Consider the following 22,313-nt stretch of genomic DNA (forward strand, 5'->3'; position numbering starts at 1 on the left):
GCAATCGGAACCCCAGACATCTCCGATTCAATCGAACCTAGCCACAACCGTGGCTCTGATACCAATTGTTGTAAAACCTGATCAAATCTTGACCAATACGAACACGAATCGAATGCAAGACACACGAATAGAACTTGAGAGAACTTGTAAAGAAGAAGAGAAAGAGGCGACACACGATTTAACGAGTTCACGTTTCCGATGAGGAAACGCTACGTCTCGCCGGAGTTAACTTCTCCGGTAATCCACTAGAACAATGATCTGATCCGATTACAAAGCTCTCACTTCTCTCTCTCTCTGAAACTGATTCTATCACTCTCTCAACTCAGCTTAACAAGATCTAACAACCTTTTAATCGAGATTAAGAGAAGATAAGAGATAGAGACTAGGAAGACGGATCTACCCTCGGCTGTTTGTAACAACCTCCATCCGTGCCACTCACATGTGACTCTCCCACGTGCTAACTTTGAGCTTGTATCTAACCCTCTCATACACCGAGAGTCTTCTCCACACTTAAGCTTTTCTTGTAGTTGAAACTGAGTCATAACACTTCATGCCCCAAGTCCTAATAACCCAGAAAGAACAAAAGTTTCCCCATAATCAAAATTAGGGGTCGCCACCAATTCCATACATCAAATTCACGATACAAAAAGTGCAAAACAAATTTAAAAACTCCTTAATCTCAATTTCACACAAATGAAATAGCCATAGAGAATCGAACAGTAGAATTAAGGGATGTGTTTTGCTTCAAGCCATGTTTCTTAATCTTCTACTTTGTGTATGATAATCTTCTTCTCCATCTTCTCTCTCAACATCCATATTCTCTCTCAACATCCATCTCTGTCTGGTTTTATAAGGTTTTTCTTAGTCTTCTGCTCCATCTCCGATTAATCTCTCTCAAGCTCGATCCGTCTTAAGTTTTTTTTTTTTGTTTTTGGATTAGCATTTTTTTTTGTGAATTCGTTTCATATGACGACAAATTATTGTGATGTGTCAAGAAGTAAAGGAGAAAAATGCTTAGGTGTAAAAAAATGAAGCTGAGTTGTATTAATAAAATAATTTTATTGGTAGAAAAATAATCTGATGTGTCAGCTCCAGGTTACCCAAAAATGCTTAGGTGTCAACACTGGAAATAAACACATTCTGTTTTTATTGTATACAAGAACTGCTTAGGTGTCAACTGCTACGATGTGGTTCTCTAATTGACCATATACAAGAACTTAAATGCCACTATTTGTTTTAATGTTTTTTTGATGATAATTTACAAACGCAATGAATCATTATTGTATAAAATGATTTTGATTGAATAAAATTTTACATTCAAATAATAATAAGGGTATAATAATAATAACAATATTCTACATATATTAGATATATTTAGAAAATTTTAGTTCCACATTTTCTCAGTTACAAAGCACAATAAACATGTAATTATATGTAAAAATTATTATTTGAATTCACATATATAAATAATATTAGACTAATTTTAACTCTAAAATATGAAACGGATTACAAAATAGATAATATATGTTTACTAAGTTACTAATTGGACCGGCATTTTTTAAAAATTCAAATGTAATCTTTACTATTAAAATGATGTTTTTAAAATTTATCAAGAGTTAAATTATCAGAAGTAGAAAATAATATACTCAATATGTCAATCATAATAATTTTTTTAAAAAAATATGTTGGAAAGACAATAAAAAAGACATAGGACATGCCTATGTCAAATGAGCTAGGAGAGTAGCATGGGGTAGATTAGCATAGGGTAAACAGTAGACTAAAGCCTAAAACCGGCCTTGAGACCAAGTAAACCAAGCATGTGCTTGCGACCGTTTACGGGCTAAGTAATATTTCGTCTCTGAATTTTTCAAAATTTTCTTTAGCTCAATTGGTAGAAGGTGTAAATAATGATGCTGAGGTAATGGGTTCGAAGTTAAGTCACATGTGCCACCCTATATCAATGTAGTCAGATCAGAAAGAGTTAAGTCATGAGGTAGGAGTTAAACTATTATATGCTCATTTTCGACATCACGCCATCAATTTCTTTTATATGCTCATTTTCGTCAACTAATCATTGTCTTGTGTAGATCTAGAGGTCGAACCTTCAAAATCAAATTGACACATTCGACTTTTTTGACACACTAAAATATATAAATTAAAATTGCTCAGTAGCTCCGATGTGTAAATTGAAAGGCCGAATAAACCAAATATTTCAAAGGCCCATAAAAGCCCACTAGAGACTAATGTTTAGTTTTCGAGATTTTTGTTGTTTTCCCTGTGAAACGTTCCGGCTTCACGACCCTCTCAACCCTCTTCTTCTTCTTCTTCTTCTCCTCCGTCTCGCCACATTGTTTCTCCGAATTGCAATCCCCTCATTCTCCAGACTCTAAGTTCGTTTATATTGTCGTCAATTCTTTTTTTTTTCTTTTCTGGATTTGGTTAAATTATATTTCCTTGTTCTCTCTCTTTCAGAATCATCGAGTTTTAGGTTTTATATATCCGCTTCTGATTTGTATACTCTGTCGTCTTCGTTTGTTAATTTGGGTGCTGATTTAGTTTTCTAACTCCGTCGAAGTGCTTAGGTGAAAATGAAAAGTGACTTGTCCAAGTTGGACTCTATTGTAGAGTTTATTGTTAGTTTTCTAATCCCGTTGGTGCAACATTTGGTTATAACTCTATTGTAGAGTTTGAGCCAAGTGACTTGTCCAAGTATGTAGCATAAACAGGGTCAGTTTTTCTCTTCTGGTGGCGTCATTGTTAGAAATGTATTGCTCACTTATGGCCCAATTGTTCTGATTCTTATTTCTATCGTGGTCTGCCTTTGTATCAGTCCAATCCAGCGGGCAATATAGGGAGATCAATTATTTTTGAATTTGGCAGGAGTATGTTGGTGACTTTTGGCACTCGATGGACGTTGAATTTAATAAGCACGCTGGTGTGATTGGCTAGGTGGCGAAAGGTCAGGACCAAGCTGGACAACAGTTGAGAGAGAGAAATTCAAAATGGAGATACAAAAAGATCAATGAATAAATTAAGTGTAAAACAGAGATCTGACTAGTTGTTTGGGAATAATTCGATTCACCATAAGATCGATATTCCTTCTTGGAGCTGAACAACATTTTGATCAAATGTTGAATATTTGTTATTCCCTGCTGAAGTCTGGTGTAAGAATGAGCTTCACTTGGTTCACATGAGAAAACCATTAGTTCTTGAATGAGTTTCGTTGATGATTGTTGCTTCACATGAGATGTCGTCATCCCTTGGACTTGCATCAGAGTTTGCATCCCGGAATGGATTTTTGTTCTCATCAGGTTCAAACACAAAACTGAAACCGGATTTCAACACCTCAAACCTAGCTTCCCCACTAGTGTTGCTGTTGGTCACACTAAACTCAAGGAATGCCACAATCGGAGAACATTGATTGGGGTGCTGGTCTTCAAGATGTTTTCTGAGGTGAAAGCAGTTGGTGTAGCCAATAAAGAGATGATCTGACTCAATCGTATCTGTTTTATTTCCCTGTTCCGTCCAGCTCCCAACTTTCCAAGTCGTTTCGGTGCAAGGCTTATCTCCAGTTATGGATTTACAAGTGAATTTCACTGACAAGTTGTTGGTTTTTTCTCGTTCTGTTCTGGTTTGATCTTGGCAGTTTTGGAATGAGACAACAGCACAAAAGGCTATCCCAGAGAGCTTATTGTACTTCCAATGTTGGGGCGATTCAAACTTTATCTTACATCCAATTGCTTCGTGATTAAACCATGAAGGTATTTCACCTCCAGGAAAGCAAGTGCTGAACAAAATCTCAGGAACAAGATCCTGCAAAGTTGTAGAGGAGACACGTCAGTAAATCTTGGTTTCCGAAAGATAGAGAGAGAGAGAGAGAAAAAAAAAAAAAATACCTTATTGCAGAGTTTAAGTGCTCTTGGTAGTAGCTGACATTTCCTTTGAGCATAGGATGAAATTTCCTCCTTTGCAGCTTGTTCCAATTTGACGCAGTTTGTGAAAATGAAAGTCGAATGAATATGCTCTGTCGCCATAACATGTGCAAGTGGTTGTGCAATACTTTTCAGTGAGCTACATCCATGTGCATCTAAGCACTGCAAGTTTGGTGGAAGCTTAGGAAGATATGTAAGGCTTCTACAGTTCTTCATATCAAGCCATTTTAGTCCAAAAAATCGGCTGAGGTTCTCTGGTAGGCAACAAATCTTTTCGTTTCTGCTTAAGCATAAGCGCTTCAGTGAGAATATATTTGGCATCTCTTTGATAGCAGTTTCATCTAGAAGTAAAATCTCTAGACGGTTCATGTTTTCCCCAACTTCTGGAAAACTTTTGAGCTTTGAACAGCCAGAGAGTATCAGTTCTTGAAGAGCTTTCAGTTCACCGAGACTGTCAGGAAGCTTTTTCAGTTTCTTGCAGCCTTTCATGTTTAATAAGGCAAGTCTTTGGAGATTCCGAATGTCTGAAGGAAGTTCCTTTATCGCAGTGCCATCCAAGTATATTGCTTCTAGTTTTCCTGAAAGCACCTTAAATACCTTAAATTTTGAACAGTCGCTGAGGATGAGAGTTTCCAGAGATATTAAGTTAATCTCTGGAAGATGCTTAAGACTTGTGCAGCCTCTGAGGTTCAAGAAAACAAGACACTTCATATTTTCCATATCCTGGGGCAATGTGTCCAACGCTATGCAGCCTTCAAGGTTCAACTCTTGAAGATTTCGAGCCTCCGCTAATCCTGACAAGGTACTCAACTTTCTTGAGTGGTTGAAGTCGATCCATTTAAGTTTAGATACATCCTGTTGTGAATGAAAGAGAGTCAGCCACCCGTTAACAGGACACAAGTTGACTCTAGCCACAACTTAACCAGCTAACTACGTTGGACGAACGAAAAAAGAATCAACTGACTAAAAAGTGCAGTACAACAAAAGATTCAATTCTAAGAGAAGTGAAAAAGAGTCAACTAATTACGTACCTTGTTACCCTCCCAAACTCGTTCAATCTCGCTGTAATGAAGCTTAAGGTCCACAAGATTTTTGGGGTTAAAATCTGGTGGAAGTTCTTGCAATGGGAATTTCAGCCAATGGAGACATCGCAACTCATCTAATGGGAGCTCGAGCCCATCCGGGAAGTTAAGCATAATGTCACGATCACATTCTTGAAGACAATAGGTGTTGTAGATTTTGAGGTACCGCATATTGCGCATCAGGACAAATGCTTGACTGTGTAAGCTCTTCTTCATGTTAAGATCAGCCAAGTCAAGGAAGATAGATCTGACACTTGAAACTCCCTATAATCATTAATCAGTAACAAACAAGACATGAGCTAATAACACCGATACCAAAACAATGACCTTACTCAGAACAACTTGAAAGTAATATAATACATTCAAGAAGTTAGTATTTACCTTATTGTTCTCTAACACATCAATTATAGTATGATAGTCCCACAACCTTCGTCGCCCTTTTCCATCCGGAGCAGTGGCTTCCCTACCAACTTCCTTAGAAAACATATGTAGTGTATCATGCATCTCTATTTTGCCGGCAGATATAGTAATCAGAAACTTGTTTATTAGTTTCTGAATTTCAATCCTAGCGTCAGTGGAATTTGCATCATGTGAATCTAATAAACTTGCTACATAATTCTTGTCCAGCGACCTGAAGCAAGCTATGTCAAGAAGTGTATCTTTTTGTTGCTGACTAAGACAATCATAGCTCTCTTTCCAAACACTTTGAAGCATCTCACTAGAGCTTTGTGCTCGCATCTTTCTAGAGCTTCTTGATCGACCTTTGTGGTGCTGAATCAAAGAATCCAATTTTGAATTCCAGAGAGACTCATCTTTCCCCAGAAGCTCAGCACCCAACACCTTTAGAGCTAGTGGATTTCCTTTGGTGTAATGTACGAAATCTGTCGACAGCGTCAAGAAACTCTGACTCTGAGCATTGCTCTGATCACCAAAGGCATAATGGTTAAAGTGTTGTAAACTGTCTTTGTAGCTTAGTTGAGGGACTACATAAATATCATCGACCAAATCATGTATCAGCGACGTATCACCTGTTGCAACGACGATCTTGCTTCCCTGCTTAATCCAATCACATTTTCCGAGTATAGCAGCAATTTGTTCCATGTTACTGACGTGGTCAAGAATAACAAGTGCTTTGGTTTTGAGTAGTTGATCCTTGTAACCTTCATGAGCAGCATGGATGGTCTCAAACTTGGGATTCTTAACCTTCAATAAATCTTCCAAGAGTAATGTGGGCAAGTAACATAAGCCATGTTCCCTTGATGTTTCATGGATATCTAGGATTAACACGTGGCTCAAGAATTCATTTTTGAGTTTCTCATATAACTTCTTGACTAGAGTGGTTTTACCAATTCCAGGCATCCCAACAACACCAATTATACGAGTTGTGTTCTCAAACCCGAAGCATAGCTTTTCTTCTAGTTGCCTTAGACGTAATTCAACTCCGCAAGAACTGTCAAGTTTTTTCTGGTGTACTGTCGAGGAAAGAACAGTACCTTGTGGGGGATTGAGAGATGAAACCCGTGAAATGTTATCCAATGATTTTTTAACCTCCTTGACAACTCTGAATATGAGATCGTCCTCATCGCTGTGAACAAATATGAGTAAAGAAAAAATATGAGTAACTAACTAACTTTAGATTTTTGATGTCTCAAGTAAACAAATTAATGTGTTAATTACACCTTTTATCGTTTAACACGAATCCCGTTAAGAGAGGAATAGACTTTAAAGCTTCCGTCCATTTGTTCTTGATGTCCTCATCAATGCACTCCACGAGATCTCTGAACTTGTCACCGAACTCTCCTCTCTGTCTTTTAACAGTGGCAGGCTCTACCTTGTAAAAAATTGGAATCACCACGAGCTTGCCTTGCTCTCTGCATTCCTTCATCCTCGTCAGTTCCTTCAAACACCAGTCTGACTCTGTGTACCTCGGGGAGAATATCGCTAGAGCTATCTTCGAACCTTCGATTCTTTTGAGCAAAACGTTCAGCTCTTGGCCCATATCTTCATCTGTGTCTATAAAAGCATTGATCCCATTCCTTGTTAAGCTCTTCTTGAGATGACTAACAAAGTTGTAGCGCAGTTCCACTCCCCGGAAGTTAATGAACACTTGGTCTTGGGATGGCTTACCGTATGATTTGAACTTAGAACCGGCGGAGTTTGCCATTGGAGTCTCTCTCTCTCTCTGTCTGGTTTTAGTCTTCTCAAGATTCGAAAGTGAAAATAGCCAAGTCAACCCATCCCTTTGCTCCTACACAAATGATTAGACATTTTTTTTTTTCGGTTAGTCAACATTTTTAGAAATGCATATTCTGTCAATATATTCCAATAATAAAATAAATAAGGATAACAAATACTCTTGTGGAGGACATTGCTTGAGATTGAGGATTGCAGCCTCCATTTTTGACTAATTAATTAGTCCAATATATATATATATATATATCAATTTTTTTTTTCCTGGAAAGATTTTTTTATTAAACATACATGGCATACAAACCGAGCCTAAACAAAAGGCCTACAACATACACGGCATACAAGCCGAGCCTAAACAAAAGGCCCACAAAAGCAAAGGCAGTAGCCCAACAAAATACGAAAACAACAAAAGCTCAATTTGAGTTCACTATTGCACCGCTTAAGAAGAAGATTGAGTCAAAAAAGTCCACTCAAAGACACGTATCAGTAACACGTGTAACATGAGCAATTGAAAGGTTTCCATCGTCATCCTTCGCCATCGGAGCCACCGATTCTTCCGATGAATGAAGCTATCGCCGAGATGAAATCAAGGATAGATAGATTCTTCTGTTTTTCATCAGTAAGAGCAAAACAGCATAAGGATAAAATACAGAATCAATTAAACTCTACCGTTTGCCAAACGGGTTAGAGAAAGAGAAATCTGATTAATCCAAACTGTTGCCTTAACCAATCGAAACTCTGAAACAACTTGTTGTAAACAAGGGACAGCTAAAAGGCATTTGTAATAAGCTGAGGAAATTGTTTTGTATCTTCATCTGAAATTGCAGATCGCTTAGATTGTTCCCGTACACCACATACCACCACCAACACAGATCGAAATATCTGAAAGCTAAAAACATTCAACGGTACATAAGTCACCGTGATAGAAACCGGACAAAAGCCGGAGTAAAAAAACAAAACTAGCCATCATCGCTAGAAAAGCCGATCGATGCTAGAGAAAAGCTAATCAACCACCGTTTTCGTAGCCGGTAAATATTGGATCGGACGGCGAAATCGGACATCTCTGCTAAAAGAGCCAGAGATTCCGGGCAAGTAACCGACCAACCACTGCATAAGAAGCCAATGGATGTCGGGCTGAAACCGGTTACAACTAACCGGACGGCTTTGCCGGAGAATTCCGGACGGCAGAATAAGAATCTGAAATCACCTCCCTCTTTCTAAAAGATATCAAGGTGAGAAGAGAGAGAGAGCTCGCCGTTCTCTCGTGTTTCTTCTTCATATATATATCAATTCAAACAGTAGTATAATTTGTAAAAACAAATTTATATATGAATACATAAATAATATTTAAAGGAGTAACATTCGTATTAATATTATCATTAGTTTTTTAACCGGATGATAAGATACTGAATAACTGAAACATATATACATTATGGTTATTACTTTTAGTAGATAGCGTTGTCTGTTCTTCTTTCACTCAATGTATATATAAAAAAATGATTTTGATTTTGATTTTTTTGACAGATTGACAAAATTATAGCTGACAAATATTACCAGTTTGGGTATATGCATAATATGATGTGATAAATCTGGATCCAAGTTATAACAGTTCGGATTTTGGATCCGTGACATCTGAATATCCTCTCTCCCTCCAAACATTAAAAAAAAAATATCCGTTTATCAGAATTCAGAAGTAGGTTTCGTGTAATCGGGAGAATTGTTTTTTCTTTTTCTTTTCTGTTTGATGAATCCACTACCAAGTGCTTCTGTCTCGTAGGCTCTCACGATCGATCATGGGGGATAACGAGACGGCGAGTAGTCGCAGCGTCAACATCATCTGCGAGGAAACAGTACGGTACTCTTTCGTCAGCCACCTCTCCGCCGCTTTACGCCGCGAAGGTATCTCTATCTCTGTGTTTGCGGATACAGATCTCGATTATCGGAATCAGGGAGCTACTACGCTTTCGGTGGTAGTTTTCTCCGAGACCAACGCCTTCTCACTTACTTGGGTTGATAATTTCGCCAAGGTTCTTGAGCTTCGAAGGAACAACAACGGCCACAAGGTGACTCCAGTGTTCTACGGTATTGATCCATCGGTTATCGATCAGGAGTGGATGTTAATGCTGCTGGAAACTGGTTATTCAGCAGGGAACCAATCAAGGTACTTTCAACCTTGGATTGGATCTGGATGCGATGCGAGGATGAGCATATATTTACAACAGGGCTAATCTCTTTTGCAGTGACGCTCAACTCGTGGAAGATATTGTCAGAGATATTTATGGGAAGCTATGTCCTACTGAACGAATTGGAATTTACACGAGGCTAATGGAGATTGAAAACCTGCTTTGCGAGCAATCTTGGGATGTCCGAAGATTAGGTATCTGGGGCATGCCTGGCATAGGCAAGACGACACTTGCTAAAGCAGTATTTGAACACATGTCCAGTGACTATGATGCTTCTTGCTTCATCGACAGCTTTGATGAACAGCTTCATAAGGAGGGACCTCATCGTTTGCTTGAAGAAAATTTTGGTAAAATTCTAGTAGAAAAATTTGGGGTAAGCACTTCTTACATGACAAGGCTGAGCCTCCTTAAGGACAAACTATGTATGATAAGGTTTCTTGTTGTTCTAGATGATGTGCACAATCCTCTGGTTGCACAGTCTTTCCTTGGAAGGCTTGATTGGTTTGGTCCTGGAAGCCTAATTATCATCACCTCTAAATATAAACAAGTGTTTTCACTTTGTCAGATCAGTCATGTATATGAGGTTCAGGGTTTAAACAAGCACGAGGGCCTACAGCTATTCTCTAAAATTGTTTTTGAAAAAGATGTGCTAGAGCAGAATGACATGGAACTGTCAACTAAGGTGATTGACTATGCTAATGGAAACCCGTTAGCTCTCTGCATTTACGGCCGAGAGCTGAAGGAGAAGAAGTCAGAACTGGAGGCTGCATTCCTCAAGCTCAAGCAATTCCCTCCGAAAAAGTTTCAGGATAGGCTAAAGAGTGTGTATAGTGCACTTGGTGACAACGAGAGGGACATCTTCTTGGACATTGTTTGCTTCTTCAAGGGAGAAAATGTCGACTATGTGGTGCAACTGCTTAATGGGTGTGGTTATTTTCCACGTGTTGGAATAGATGTTCTTGTGGACAAGTGTCTGGTGACTATTTCAGAAAACATATTGCACGTTACTGACCTAATCCAAGACATCTTCCGAGATATCATGGCTGGAGAAAGAATACAGATGGAGAGGTGCACGACGCTTTGGCAACCATCCAGCATCAGATATCTACTAGAAGATGATGAACTCAGAGCAGAGGGAGAACCCAAAGAATGTCATAAATGTCTTCTGGTTTGTTTAAATTCTGCTATTGTCATACTACATAACTCAGCCTTTTAAGATGAGCCAAACTTCTTGATCTATCGGCTTCCCTTGTCCTTGCAGGTTGCCGGAGACATCGAAGGGATATGTCTGGACACATCAAGCTTGATATTTGATGTCAACCCTGATGCCTTCAAGAAGATGGTCAGTCTGAGATTCCTAAAGGTATACAACTCCTACTCTGAAAATGTTCCACGGCTCAAATTTCCCAAGGGCCTCAATTCTCTGCCTTGTGAGCTAAGGCTCCTCCACTGGGAGAATTATCCTTTCGAATACTTGCCTCAAGGTTTCGACCTCCATGAACTTGTCGAACTTAATATGCCTTATAGTCAGCTTAAGAAACTCAGGGCAAGAACCAAGGTAGGCACTATATCCATCTTTCACCCACATAATGCATTACAGCTGTTATTAATTTTTGTTATTGTTCAGAACTTCGAGATGTTGAAGAGGATCAGGCTTTGTCATTCCCAGCAGCTAGTTGAATTTGATATACCTTTTGAAGCTCAAAGTATCGAGCTGATTGATCTCCAAGGTTGTACAAGATTGGAGTGTTTTCCAGCCATGACGACATTACAGCATCTCCGGGTTTTAAATCTCACTGGTTGCAGAAATATTAAAACTGTGCCAGGGATTCCACCACATATCGAGGAATTAAATCTCCAGGGAACTAGCATAGAAGAGATACCAATATCCATTGTGGCCAGCTCCTCTCGACCAAACTGCAAAGAGCTTATGAATCATATGAAAAACTTCCCGGGTCTTGAGCATATCGATTTGGAAAAGGCAAAAAATTTGATTAAAGTTAGCCCATATGATCAAGGTTTTCGCAAGCTAGTCCGCTTGAATATGAAAGATTGTTTTCATCTGCGAAGTTTGCCTGACATGTATAATTTAGAATCTGTCCAAGTTCTTGATCTGTCTGGCTGCTCTCACCTTGAGGAAATTAAGGGTTTCCCAAGAAACATGAAAGAGCTATATCTTGCTGGAACAAGCATACGAGAATTGCCATATTTTCCGGGAAGTCTAGAGTTCTTGAATGCTCATGATTGTTACCTTCTGAAGTCAGTTTGGTTGCACTTTGAGCAGCTTCCTCGACACTACACATTCAGTAATTGTTTTAGTTTGTCTTTAGAAACATCTATTGAATTTCTAGAGAAAGGCCTGACTAAAGTAATTAAGTTACTCAAAGAACAAAATCAGGTATATCTCTCATTTCTTGTCACATGTGCATATACTCCCAGGTATTGAATTATCTGATTGGACCTGGTCTTGTTGAAACAGGAACACATTAAAGCACCTGCATTCAACATATGTTTTCCTGCAGACGTGTTTCCAGGGTTCTTTGATTGGCAAGCTAGTGAATTTGCTGTGGTAGAGCTTGCTCCTTTCACGCGAAAGGCTCTCTCAGGTTTTGCTATGTCAGTTATAGTATCATTTTGGGATGATTGCCACAATGACGTGGGTTTGGGCATTAGGTGCATATGCACATGGGAGACCAAGGAAGGCCACTTAGATAAAATAGAGAAAGTTTTCAAGTGTTGGAATCCGGCAGAAGCTCCAACAGTTGAAAGGGAGCACATTTTTGTACTCTTTGATGCCGAAATACATCCATGTGCTGGTGAAAGAATGGGTCAAAATATGTCAGCTGATGAATTCAAATTCGAATTTCAGACAGTAAGTGGGGACAACAAGCCTTTAGGTGTTAATTGCGTGGTGACAGACTGTGGTGTCGAGGTAATTATGAATTCAAAATTTGATACAACTTTTAGCGCGGTTTCAAGGGCAAGTGTGGATATTGAGGAGGTTCCTCCTCATATTCCGAAAGAGCCAGAGGCAAAGATCAGTTTTCCTCCATCCAGCAAGCCAGCTAAGCTTTCTACTGTGGCTAGCAAGGTAAAATCTAAGCGTTTTGTGTTTCCGGGGTGGGTAGGTTGTGTTCCGCGGGTGAGGAAAATTAAAAGAGACAACAAAAAAGATCTGATGACACTAATTTAATCGACAGTAAAGGGTAACCTTTGTTGGATTTTGCTTATATATATCCTCAATTTATAAGCTTCTTATTTGAACTTATCTTTCTTGGAGGCATGTATCGAGCGAAAATGTTTGTTTTAACATGTTGCAATAGATGTCCTACTCACTGTTCTACAATTGTATATGATTTTTACACTGATAATAATATTTGTACTGTTTCAGCTGCACTATTTTAACTACTTCATTGCTTTTGTAGCTTCCGGCATCTGGATCAGAAATGTGATAAATAATAACATGTATGATTAGTTTTTCTTGAATGTTATTTTCTCCTGTTTTCGCATTGATAAAAGACGAAATGGAATCGTAATGTGATACTAAGATTTTTGTGTCTCCTAGCAGGTTCAATTAACCTTAAGTGTTGTAGTATTTAAGGTGTCAATCCAAATGGGATGTTGCTAGCAATCAAGATGCAATCAAGGAATCACAAGTTAAGCCAATTCAAAGAGTGTTTTTATCTAAGAGTCCTAGAATGATCAAAATGCGAAATGGAAATGAGTCACAGAACAAGAAACAAGAATGCATGACAAGAAGCGAAAGTGAATAAAAACGCAAACGATTCTAAGCATGAACAAACGAAACAGTTCCAAGAATGTAATAAAATCAGAAAGAAAGAAGTCCTAAGGATGGGGTAATTGATGTCGGTGGAGTATTCTAGTCTAAGGAGTGTTTAACATACCATAAGCAAAGTATCCCTAAACAATGAACATCACAACTTAGCTAATCCAATCTCTTGGCAAAAGCTACTCAGACGCAACCACTTCCATACCTAGCTCTCGCTAGAGAAACGTGGTCGAGCAGGCATGACAGACAAGTTCATTCGTGTCAACAAACATCCTAGACAACTAATCTCTTAGGCTAGGAACGTAAGTCTCTGGCACTAGTTGGTCAGACATTTCATCAAACACCTTTTGGGTGCGGAAATGTCTCGAACCTAGTTCCAATTGATCAGAGAGAAACAAGTAATTCTAACTCTAGTCCAGAAGGGAATTTTACAATCAAAGCTTAAACACTCTACATCCTAAGATCCTCCACCTAATCTATCCCATCCTCAGGAACTACCACACTACTCAGATCCGAAAATCATAGTCAAGGATGCAAACACAGAAATCATTGAATCAAGCATAATAAGATAGATAAAAATAAGATTAACAACTTTGTAGAAGGAATCAAATGGAAAATCTCAATAAATCTCAACGATATCGGAATACAAGTCTGAGAACGTGTTTTGGATGCTAGGTTAAAAACCTTCTGGGAACGAAAACGAGATTAAAAGATAAGATGTCTCCGCAAAGACTTAACAAAATGTATATATAGTAGTCCAACATGGAAAGCCCTAAAACTTAAAACGACAAGGTAAAGCGTCGGTTCGGTAATCTCCTGAAGCATGTGAAACCAAACGTCTTTCTTCCCGACATGTGCGATCAAGTCCATGTGCGTCGAATGGAATCCAATGTCATCATAGCTCGGATGGAAGGCTGAGGAGCATGGCTTGGACGGATAGCTCGGACGGAACGGAGATGGTGACAATGGCTCGGACGAGACGGAGATGGTGACCATGGCTCGGACGAGAATGAAGATGGTGACCATGGCTTGGACGAAACGAAGATGGTGACCATGGCTCGGACGAGAATGAAGATGGTGACCATGGCTCGGACGAAACGAAGATGGTGACCATGGCTCGGACGAGAATGAAGATGGTGACCATGGCTCGGACGAGAATGAAGATGGTGACCATGGCTCGGACGAAACGAAGATGGTGACCATGGCTCGGACGAGAATGAAGATGGTGACCATGGCTCGGACGAGAATGAAGGTGGCGACCATGGCTCGGACGAGAATAGCTTCCAACGTTTCCTAAATACCTGAAATACTCCAAAATGCACAATGTATGCAAGGATGATGCAAGAGCTACCTAGACATGCAAAGTGTATAGAAAAAACTAGAAAACGATGCAAACCAATGAGTTATCCTAGCTAAATGCATGATAAAAATAGGCTAAGGAGAGACAAAATATAGACATATCAACTCCCCCAAGCTTACTCTTTGCTTGCCCTCAAGCAAACAATCAAGAATAGAGTATGGAGAAGAGGTGTGAAGATGGGGTCTCAGAACCTAAAACATGCTAAATAAAATAGTTAGAATCAAGGTCCTTGTTTTTAGTTCTATGATGCATGGTGAAAGAACTCTATATTTTTTTTACACATGCAATCCTATCAATCATTCCCTTTAACATTCATTAACAGAGAACCGTGAATCAAGCTAAGCAATGTCGTTGAACTCATTTGGCTAGGGTGAAGGGTTGGAGACTTAGATGGTCTCCTTCTCGAGTGGTTTCATCAATACATGACAAGGTTCTCTCACAAAAATGAGTTGAGCTTAAGAGAAGGCTAAAGGTTGAAACCAACTGATACATACAAGAGCAGCGTCCTGTCTACCCAAAGAACATTCCAAACCGAAGTTGGTCCTATCTCTACCCTTCATCAGAAACATCATCTCAAACCCATTCTTTCACTCTTTATACTTGGTCTTAGGGGAAGTTCACTTATTATCATTCTAGCAGATTGGGAAATCTTTATTATCACTATGGTTCTTTTTCTTTTCTTCTAAGGACTCTAGACATCATAAGCATTTTTACTTTCTTTCCTTTGTCTAATCTTTTCGTTTTATGCCCAGAACCAATAACTCATTGTTTTGCTCAACCCAAATCCTTTACTAGACTTGTAAACCTTGAAAACACATCCCCCTCCTAAAGACTTTCTCCCCTTTACTTTCTGTTTACACTTCACTTTTCTGCACAAATCCATACCCAATACCCAAAATCGAGTTCTCACCTAGTCCTACTAGTCCGGATAACGCGAACTAGAACTACACAGGATCCTACTCTTGTCGGTTAGAACCTAACACTTTCTAACAAGCTCAACTCGGAAAAAGGCCTGACATTCAAGAATACAATTGGCTTGAAAGAACGGTTGGTTAAGGGTGCGGGGAACTGTTCCAAAGATGGGAATCAGCTACTTGGATCGACAAGGGTGGTAAAAATGTGAAAGACAATCCAAGTATGTATATGGTATCCATGAGTTCAACTTCAATGCATAACAGGATAATTGCAAGTCAGGATTAGGTTCAAGTAGATAGGGAATGATATCAATTCAAAACATGCTTCAATCTTAAATTTTCAAGTTCAATCAACAAGCATCAAAGAACTAAGAACAAGGGCCTTGATCCTATCCTATTGAATCCAACATGCTAACAAGGTTACAATCATCATCAACCCCTATGCTAAATGCAACAACCCTATATGAATAAACCTAGACTCAATCCTAATATGCAATTGCAAACTACATGAACACTCTGTTTTTGTGGAAATTTTCGAAATTTTTTTTTGGTTTTTCTATGCAAATAGATGGATGCAGACTCAAACATGATATGATGCAAAGATTTGAAATAAGAATCACAAAACACGACATTAGATACATCATCTCAAACCCTCCCCCAAACTTAAAATACACAGTCTCCTGTGTAAGAAAAATTTGCTGGAGGATTTAAGAATCACAATACAAACAATGCAGAAATGAAATGGTATATACAAAGGAAGGTAGGAGTACCTCAGTAGTAGAAAAAGGAGTCTGAGCTCGCCCAAGGAGCTGGTGCGTGGTACTGGCTCTGTCCTTCACCGTGTTCGAGATCCGCAGGAGTGGTCTCACCTGGTGGGTCGACTTGTTGCTCAACCGCTTGAGTGTTCTGATAAGTGCTCGGCTGCTCGTCGCACTGCATGTCGTCGACTCTAGACTCGCCATGGTCCGAGACCAATACTACCACATCCGTAGGCTGATAATCACCTTGCTGCCCAACTTGTTGCTCAACCTCTTGCTCAGCTTGAGCTGCAGAACGACGCGCTGATCGACGACTTGAGGAGGCTCTTGAACCACGCAAACCGCGTCCCCTTCTCTCCCTAGATTCATGTGATGAGTGGCGTGAAGGGACGGGAGAAGATGGGCGCTGTCGTGGCACATATGAAGATTGACGTGCGGGTGATGGAATCGGAGAAGGTGTTCGCTCTAGGTTCGCGGAAGGGCGTCCTGGCATTGGTATGGTATCCTCGGGGATGGACCTTGGGACCGCGGTTGTGGATGTCGAACAGCTAAACTTACGCATGAAGTTCATGACATTCTTGGTGAAACGGCTAAACGTTTTGTCTCTGGCTTTCCCCCATTGTTGCAGCAGGTTGAGTCTATGATGAGCGGCTCGATCCCCCTTGGACATTCTCGGATCCGAGTACTCCTCGAAGTGGAATTGCTCCGGGCGGTACTCCTCTGGGCGGTAGTCCTCTGTGTCTTCTTCCATTGGCTCCGCGCGTGTTTCCACAACGTCGACATGATCCTCTTCAGCTTCAGAGTTGTATAAGATTGTCGTAGGAGGGATAAACTCGATATGCTCTCCACCTAAGATTGTAGTCAACTCGACGCAAGGGAGGAGTAATCTCGAAGGTCCGACCGCAGGATGCACAAAATTGTAGAGCAACCTTCCATGCCTCAAACCCCAATCCAAAGTGCGTAGCTGTCGCAGGTAGCGGAGGTCTATCCAACGTGGTGGGTGCGCCTCAGAGTGTAGGGGGACGCCAGCAGCCTCAAGGAACCAAGTCACGATGCCTCCCATGCACATCACTCCGGGAGTGTGGTTGAGGCTTAGTCGCGAGACCCAATGCTTGTATGTCAACATGTGGTTGATAAGGTAGAGCGAGACGGAAGCGTTGGATATGTCACCTTGCAGCGCGGTGCAATCCATGGCAGTGAATGAGAGTCCCTTAAGCGCCAAATCGATCATCTCTAGATCGCCATTCGTCATGTATCCTTTAATCTCTTTAGCGTAAAATGCATTGGTGACCGCCTTCTGGAAGTAACGCAACACTGGGCTCCGCACGTTCAGCGCTTTTGTCTTCGAGGAGGTGAATGTGGGTGCACTCCCAATCGTTGCCCAGAGTGCGGATATCTCATCCCGATCGAACTGCGGCGTAGTCCCTGTTCCGCTGGGAAATCCAAACATCTCTTCGACAGTTTTGAAACTGAGAGTGTAGAACTGGCCATGAACGCGAAATGTAATGTAGCCCAGACCTCCATCAGACATCATTCCCGGCTCATCCGCATACAGATGCGTCTCCAGAGTACAGAGGAACTGAATTGTCTCCTCCCTGTATCCGCTTTTTGGTGTGTTCATGATTCTCCCCAGATGGCACCGGCTAAACAGATACTGAACATCCTCCCAAATCCCAAGTTGCTGCATAGTCTCAACATGGGGATATCTTGTTCCCTCAAACTCCATCTGCTGGAACAGCTCGTAGTATTCCTTGGGAGTTAATTTCGTCTCAGTGCTCTTCCGTTTGACCGATTTTCTGGGAGCTGGTGTTGAGCGCAAAGCGGGTTCCTCCTGTTCATAATCGCTCCCGTCCTCCTTTGAGTGTGAAGCTTGTGCCGGTCGCTTCCCGCGACTCTTGCTCTTAGAGAGCGGTTTGGCCGGTCTGCTTGACCCAGCACCTTGCGTAGGCGGCTTGGAAGTAGCAACACGTCCTGGAACCTGACAACCATACTTATCATACATCTCATCCCAAAAATTGTCAGACATTGCAAAGCTGAAACAATTCAAACTCAAAATCAAAGATTAGTAGGTTAGTGACCGAGCAATAATAAAAATCGCAAAAAAAATCAATGAGAGTGAGTGTGGCGCGAGACACACGCAGATTGCGACAGTAGCTCGGTCAAAACGCAGATTGCGACAGTAGCTCGGTCACCACGCAGATTGCAACAGTAGCTCGGTCAAAACGCAGATTGCGACAGTGGCTCGGTTGATGCCTCACGGAAGCGCGGGGTGAGACGGCGGTGATGAACGGGAGAGTGGAGCTTCGGCGAGAAGATGGAGAGTGAACTGCAGCAGGTCGAAGATGGAGAGTGAGCAGAGGTAATAGAACAAAGTGAGAACGTAAACAAAGAGTGATGAGGGAGTGGAATAATAATGGTCCTGAGGAGAGTATTTGTTTGGTAGGGGTGAAGAGTGAAGGGAGGGGAGAGTTGAATTTAAAGAGGAGAAAAGAAGGAAGAGTGGTGGAGTGATGGGAAGAAAGAAGACATAAAGTGATGTGTTTGTTGTGAGGGAACAAGAGAGGGGGGGAGTGAGGTGATTGAAGATAATAGAGGTTCACGTGGGAGGGGAAGCCAACAAAGAGGGAGATGCAAGTGGGTTGCTTTCTTTTCGTTTTTTCGTTTTTTTTTTTTTTTTTTTTTTTTTTTTCACTCCCTCTCCTTTTCACTCTGTTTTTCTCTGTATCCTCTATCTTTGTTGCACACACTCCCTTCTGTAGATTCCTGAACACAGAAAACCAAAAACAAAAATTAAAAACACAAGAATCCTAAAAATATTTACAGTGATACCTTTGGGACTTCCTCCCAAGTGAGCTTGTTTAAAGTCTCTAGCTTGACTTTTCAGCTTTTTATGCTTTTTGGGGTTCATGGAGGAGTACAGAAAACCCCTCTGGGCGGACTTGATCAGCTAAATATTTTTTTACTCTTTGGCCGTTTACAGTGAATTCGCTGCCATCCTTGTTCAGAAGAGTGATAGCTCCAAATGACAAAACGTCTTTGACTGTAAATGGTCCAGACCACCTAGACTTAAGCTTTCCAGGAAATAACTTAAGTCTGGAATTGAACAGCAAAACCTGATCTCCAGCTTTGAGCTCCTTGACAATAATCTTCTTGTCATGAAAATTCTTTGTCCTCTCCTTGTAAATCTTGGAACTCTCATAAGCATCAAGTCTTATTTCTTCCAACTCATGGATGTCAAGAGTTCTCTTAGCCTGAGCTGTGTCAATATCCAAGTTCAGCAGCTTGATTGCCCAAAGTGCCTTGTACTCAACCTCCACAGGGAGATGACATGCTTTACCATATACCAACTGAAACGGTGTTCTGCCTATTGGCGTCTTGAACGCTGTTCTGTATGCCCAGAGAGTCTCGTCCAACTTGACAGACCAATCTTTCTTCGAGACTCCAACAATTCTTGACAAGATACCCTTGATCTGTTTGTTCGAAACTTCAACCTGACCGCTGGTCTGAGGGTGATACGCAGTAGACACTTTGTGCTTGACCCCATACTTTCTCAGCATGCTCTCAAAAACTTTGTTGACGAAGTGAGTTCCACCATCACTGATCACCGCTCTAGGTATCCCATACCTTGGAAAGATTATACTTTTGAACAGCTTCAGAACAACCTTGTGATCATTGGTGGGGCTGGCTATGGCTTCGACCCACTTAGAAACATAATCAACTGCCACCAAGATATAGACATTCCCATTAGATGGGGGGTTGAAAGGACCCATGAAGTCTATCCCCCAGACGTCAAATATCTCCACTTCCAGGATTGGATTTTGGGGCATCTCGTTTCTCCTTGTGATGTTGCCCATCCTCTGACAAGCGTCACACTTGGTGATGAAGTTGTGAGCGTCTTTGAACAAGGTTGGCCACCAGAGACCTGCTTGGAGAACCTTCTGAGCTGTCTTGAATGTGGCGAAATGACCTCCGTAGACGGAACCGTGACAATGCTCAAGCACTCCCTGCACTTCCCCTTCTGCTATGCATCTTCTGAACAGACCGTCAGAACCTCTCTTGTACAGATAGGGTTCATCCCAGAAGTAGTGGTTGACCTCTCTGAAAAGCTTCTTCTTCCTGTATGGATCCATGTCATCAGGAACTTCTCCACATACCTTGTAATTCACAACATCTGCATACCAGGGTGCAGTCTCAGAAGTGATTGCCATGCATCTGATTTTGAGGTTCTCAACCCCTGTGTCATGCATCCGCTCACAAACCTGGGCTACCAGAAGTTGTTCCTCAGGCATTGAGTCATTTATTGGAACAACATCTTCTATCCTCATTCTTGACAAGTGGTCTGCAACTCCATTTTCTATTCCTTTCTTGTCAACTATCTCCATGTCAAACTCTTGGAGAAGCAGGATCCATCTCAGCAGTCTCGGTTTGGTATCCTTCTTCGAGTAGATGTGTCTCAGAGCGGCATGATCGGTATACACAATGACCTTCGAACCTACAAGATAACTCCTGAATTTCTCGAATGCAAACACAACTGCTAGGAGTTCCTTCTCTGTGGTAGCATACCTTCCCTGGGTCTCGTCCAAGGTGCGACTTGCGTAGTAGATGACATGAAGCTTCTTGTCAATACGCTGTCCCAGAACTGCTCCAACTGCAAAGTCTGAAGCATCACACATGATCTCAAAAGGATGATCCCAATTCGGAGCTTGCACTATGGGTGCTGAAACCAAGGCCTCCTTGATCTTGCTGAAAGCTTCCAAACATGCTGCATCAAATTCGAACTCAACCTCCTTGCACAACAACCTTGTCAAAGGTCTTGCAATTTTTGAGAAGTCCTTGATGAATCTCCTGTAAAACCCAGCATGTCCCAGAAAACTCCTGATGTCCTTCACTGTCTTAGGCTGTTGAAGCTGAACCATGACCTCAATCTTAGCTTTGTCAACCTCAATCCCTTTCTCAGAAATTTTGTGTCCCAGAACAATCCCTTCTTCAACCATGAAATGGCACTTCTCCCAGTTCAGCACCAGGTTCGTCTCCTCACATCGCGTCAATACCCTGCACAAATTTAACAAACAGGAGGAGAAAGTGGAACCGTATACAGAGAAGTCGTCCATAAACACTTCCACCGACTCCTCAATTAAATCCGAGAAAATTGAAGTCATGCACCTCTGAAAGGTGGCAGGAGCATTGCACAAACCAAATGGCATGCGTCTGTAGGCAAATGTGCGATAGGGACAAGTAAAGGTTGTCTTTTCCTGATCATTTGGGTGAATAGGGATTTGGAAGAATCCACTATACCCATCAAGGAAACAATAATAGGGATGACTAGCTAGTCTTTCCAACATTTGATCAATGAAAGGCAAAGGAAAATGATCTTTCCTAGATACAGCATTCAACTTCCTATAATCTATACACATCCTATGTCCTGTGATGGTTCTAGTTGGGATTAACTCATTTTTGTCGTTTTTGATCACAGTTATGCCTCCCTTCTTAGGTACACAGTGCACTGGAGATACCCAAGTACTATCAGAGATAGGATAGATAACTCCAGCATCAAGCAGTTTTAGGATTTCTTTCTTTACTACTTCTTTCAGATTAGGGTTCAATCTTCTTTGGGGTTCAATACTAGCATAAGACTCATTTTCAAGATTGATCCTATGTGTGCAAAGACTAGGTGAGATTCCTTTGATATCATCTAAAGAATAACCTATGGCCTTTCTAAACTTTTTTAGCTCAGTGACTAGCAACCCCAATTCATCATCACTCAACCTAGCATTCACTATGACAGGATAAGTAGAATTGGTTCCCAGAAAAACGTACCTGAGTCCGGAAGGGAGAGTTTTGAGTTCTACCTTCGGAGCTTTCAGTTCCGACCAGTCATCAGCACGGGAGTCTGGAATGATCGCGGTCGAGTGGGAGATATCACGTTCTGAACTCTCTGTCTCAACTGCACGTACCTCCTTTGCGTCAGATATCTGCTCGAATTCCTCTGATCCATCCGTTTCTCTGTGGGAATCTAGCATATTCTTGTAACAAGTTGTCTCCCCATGCAGGAACCCTTCTTCTCCATCCTTGGTTAGAGCAGTTTTGAGATGATCCTCCTCAGC

At 41.1% G+C, this 22,313-nt stretch overlaps 2 protein-coding genes and 1 long non-coding RNA gene across 5 annotated transcripts; 2 read left to right on the forward strand and 1 right to left on the reverse strand.

Annotated features, from left to right (window-relative positions):
- Positions 1 to 2,277: 2,277 nt before the first annotated feature.
- Positions 2,278 to 4,824, forward strand: LOC104770108 (uncharacterized). 2 transcript variants are annotated; one of them, XR_764486.3, is made up of 2 exons: positions 2,278 to 2,727; positions 2,831 to 4,824. It is a non-coding gene; the product is annotated as an uncharacterized LOC104770108 (long non-coding RNA). The 2 variants fall into 2 exon arrangements; XR_015593529.1 differs by having other exon boundaries at positions 2,286 to 2,390; positions 2,831 to 3,214.
- On the reverse strand, positions 2,920 to 7,344 carry LOC104770107 (disease resistance-like protein CSA1). The gene is made up of 5 exons (XM_010494458.2): positions 6,694 to 7,344; positions 5,396 to 6,599; positions 4,964 to 5,278; positions 3,897 to 4,787; positions 2,920 to 3,813 (listed from the first exon to the last, which is right to left on the reverse strand). Exons 1-5 carry the CDS (start codon positions 7,176 to 7,178, stop codon positions 3,187 to 3,189), a joined length of 3,522 nt encoding a protein of 1,173 aa, XP_010492760.2. The 5' UTR covers positions 7,179 to 7,344; the 3' UTR covers positions 2,920 to 3,186.
- Positions 7,345 to 8,433: 1,089 nt separating this feature from the next.
- On the forward strand, positions 8,434 to 12,783 carry LOC104770109 (protein DA1-related 4). 2 transcript variants are annotated; one of them, XM_010494461.2, is made up of 6 exons: positions 8,434 to 9,103; positions 9,232 to 9,365; positions 9,445 to 10,555; positions 10,649 to 10,945; positions 11,015 to 11,785; positions 11,867 to 12,783. In XM_010494461.2, exons 2-6 carry the CDS (start codon positions 9,319 to 9,321, stop codon positions 12,578 to 12,580), a joined length of 2,940 nt encoding a protein of 979 aa, XP_010492763.2. In that variant the 5' UTR covers positions 8,434 to 9,103; positions 9,232 to 9,318; the 3' UTR covers positions 12,581 to 12,783. The 2 variants fall into 2 exon arrangements, with proteins under 2 accessions (XP_010492763.2, XP_010492762.2); XM_010494460.3 differs by having other exon boundaries at positions 8,515 to 9,365.
- Positions 12,784 to 22,313: the final 9,530 nt, after the last annotated feature.

The sequence above is a fragment of the Camelina sativa genome, chromosome 20 (assembly GCF_030686135.1).
Source record: "Camelina sativa cultivar CO46 ecotype springtype chromosome 20, ASM3068613v1".
Taxonomy (NCBI): Eukaryota; Viridiplantae; Streptophyta; class Magnoliopsida; order Brassicales; family Brassicaceae; genus Camelina; species Camelina sativa.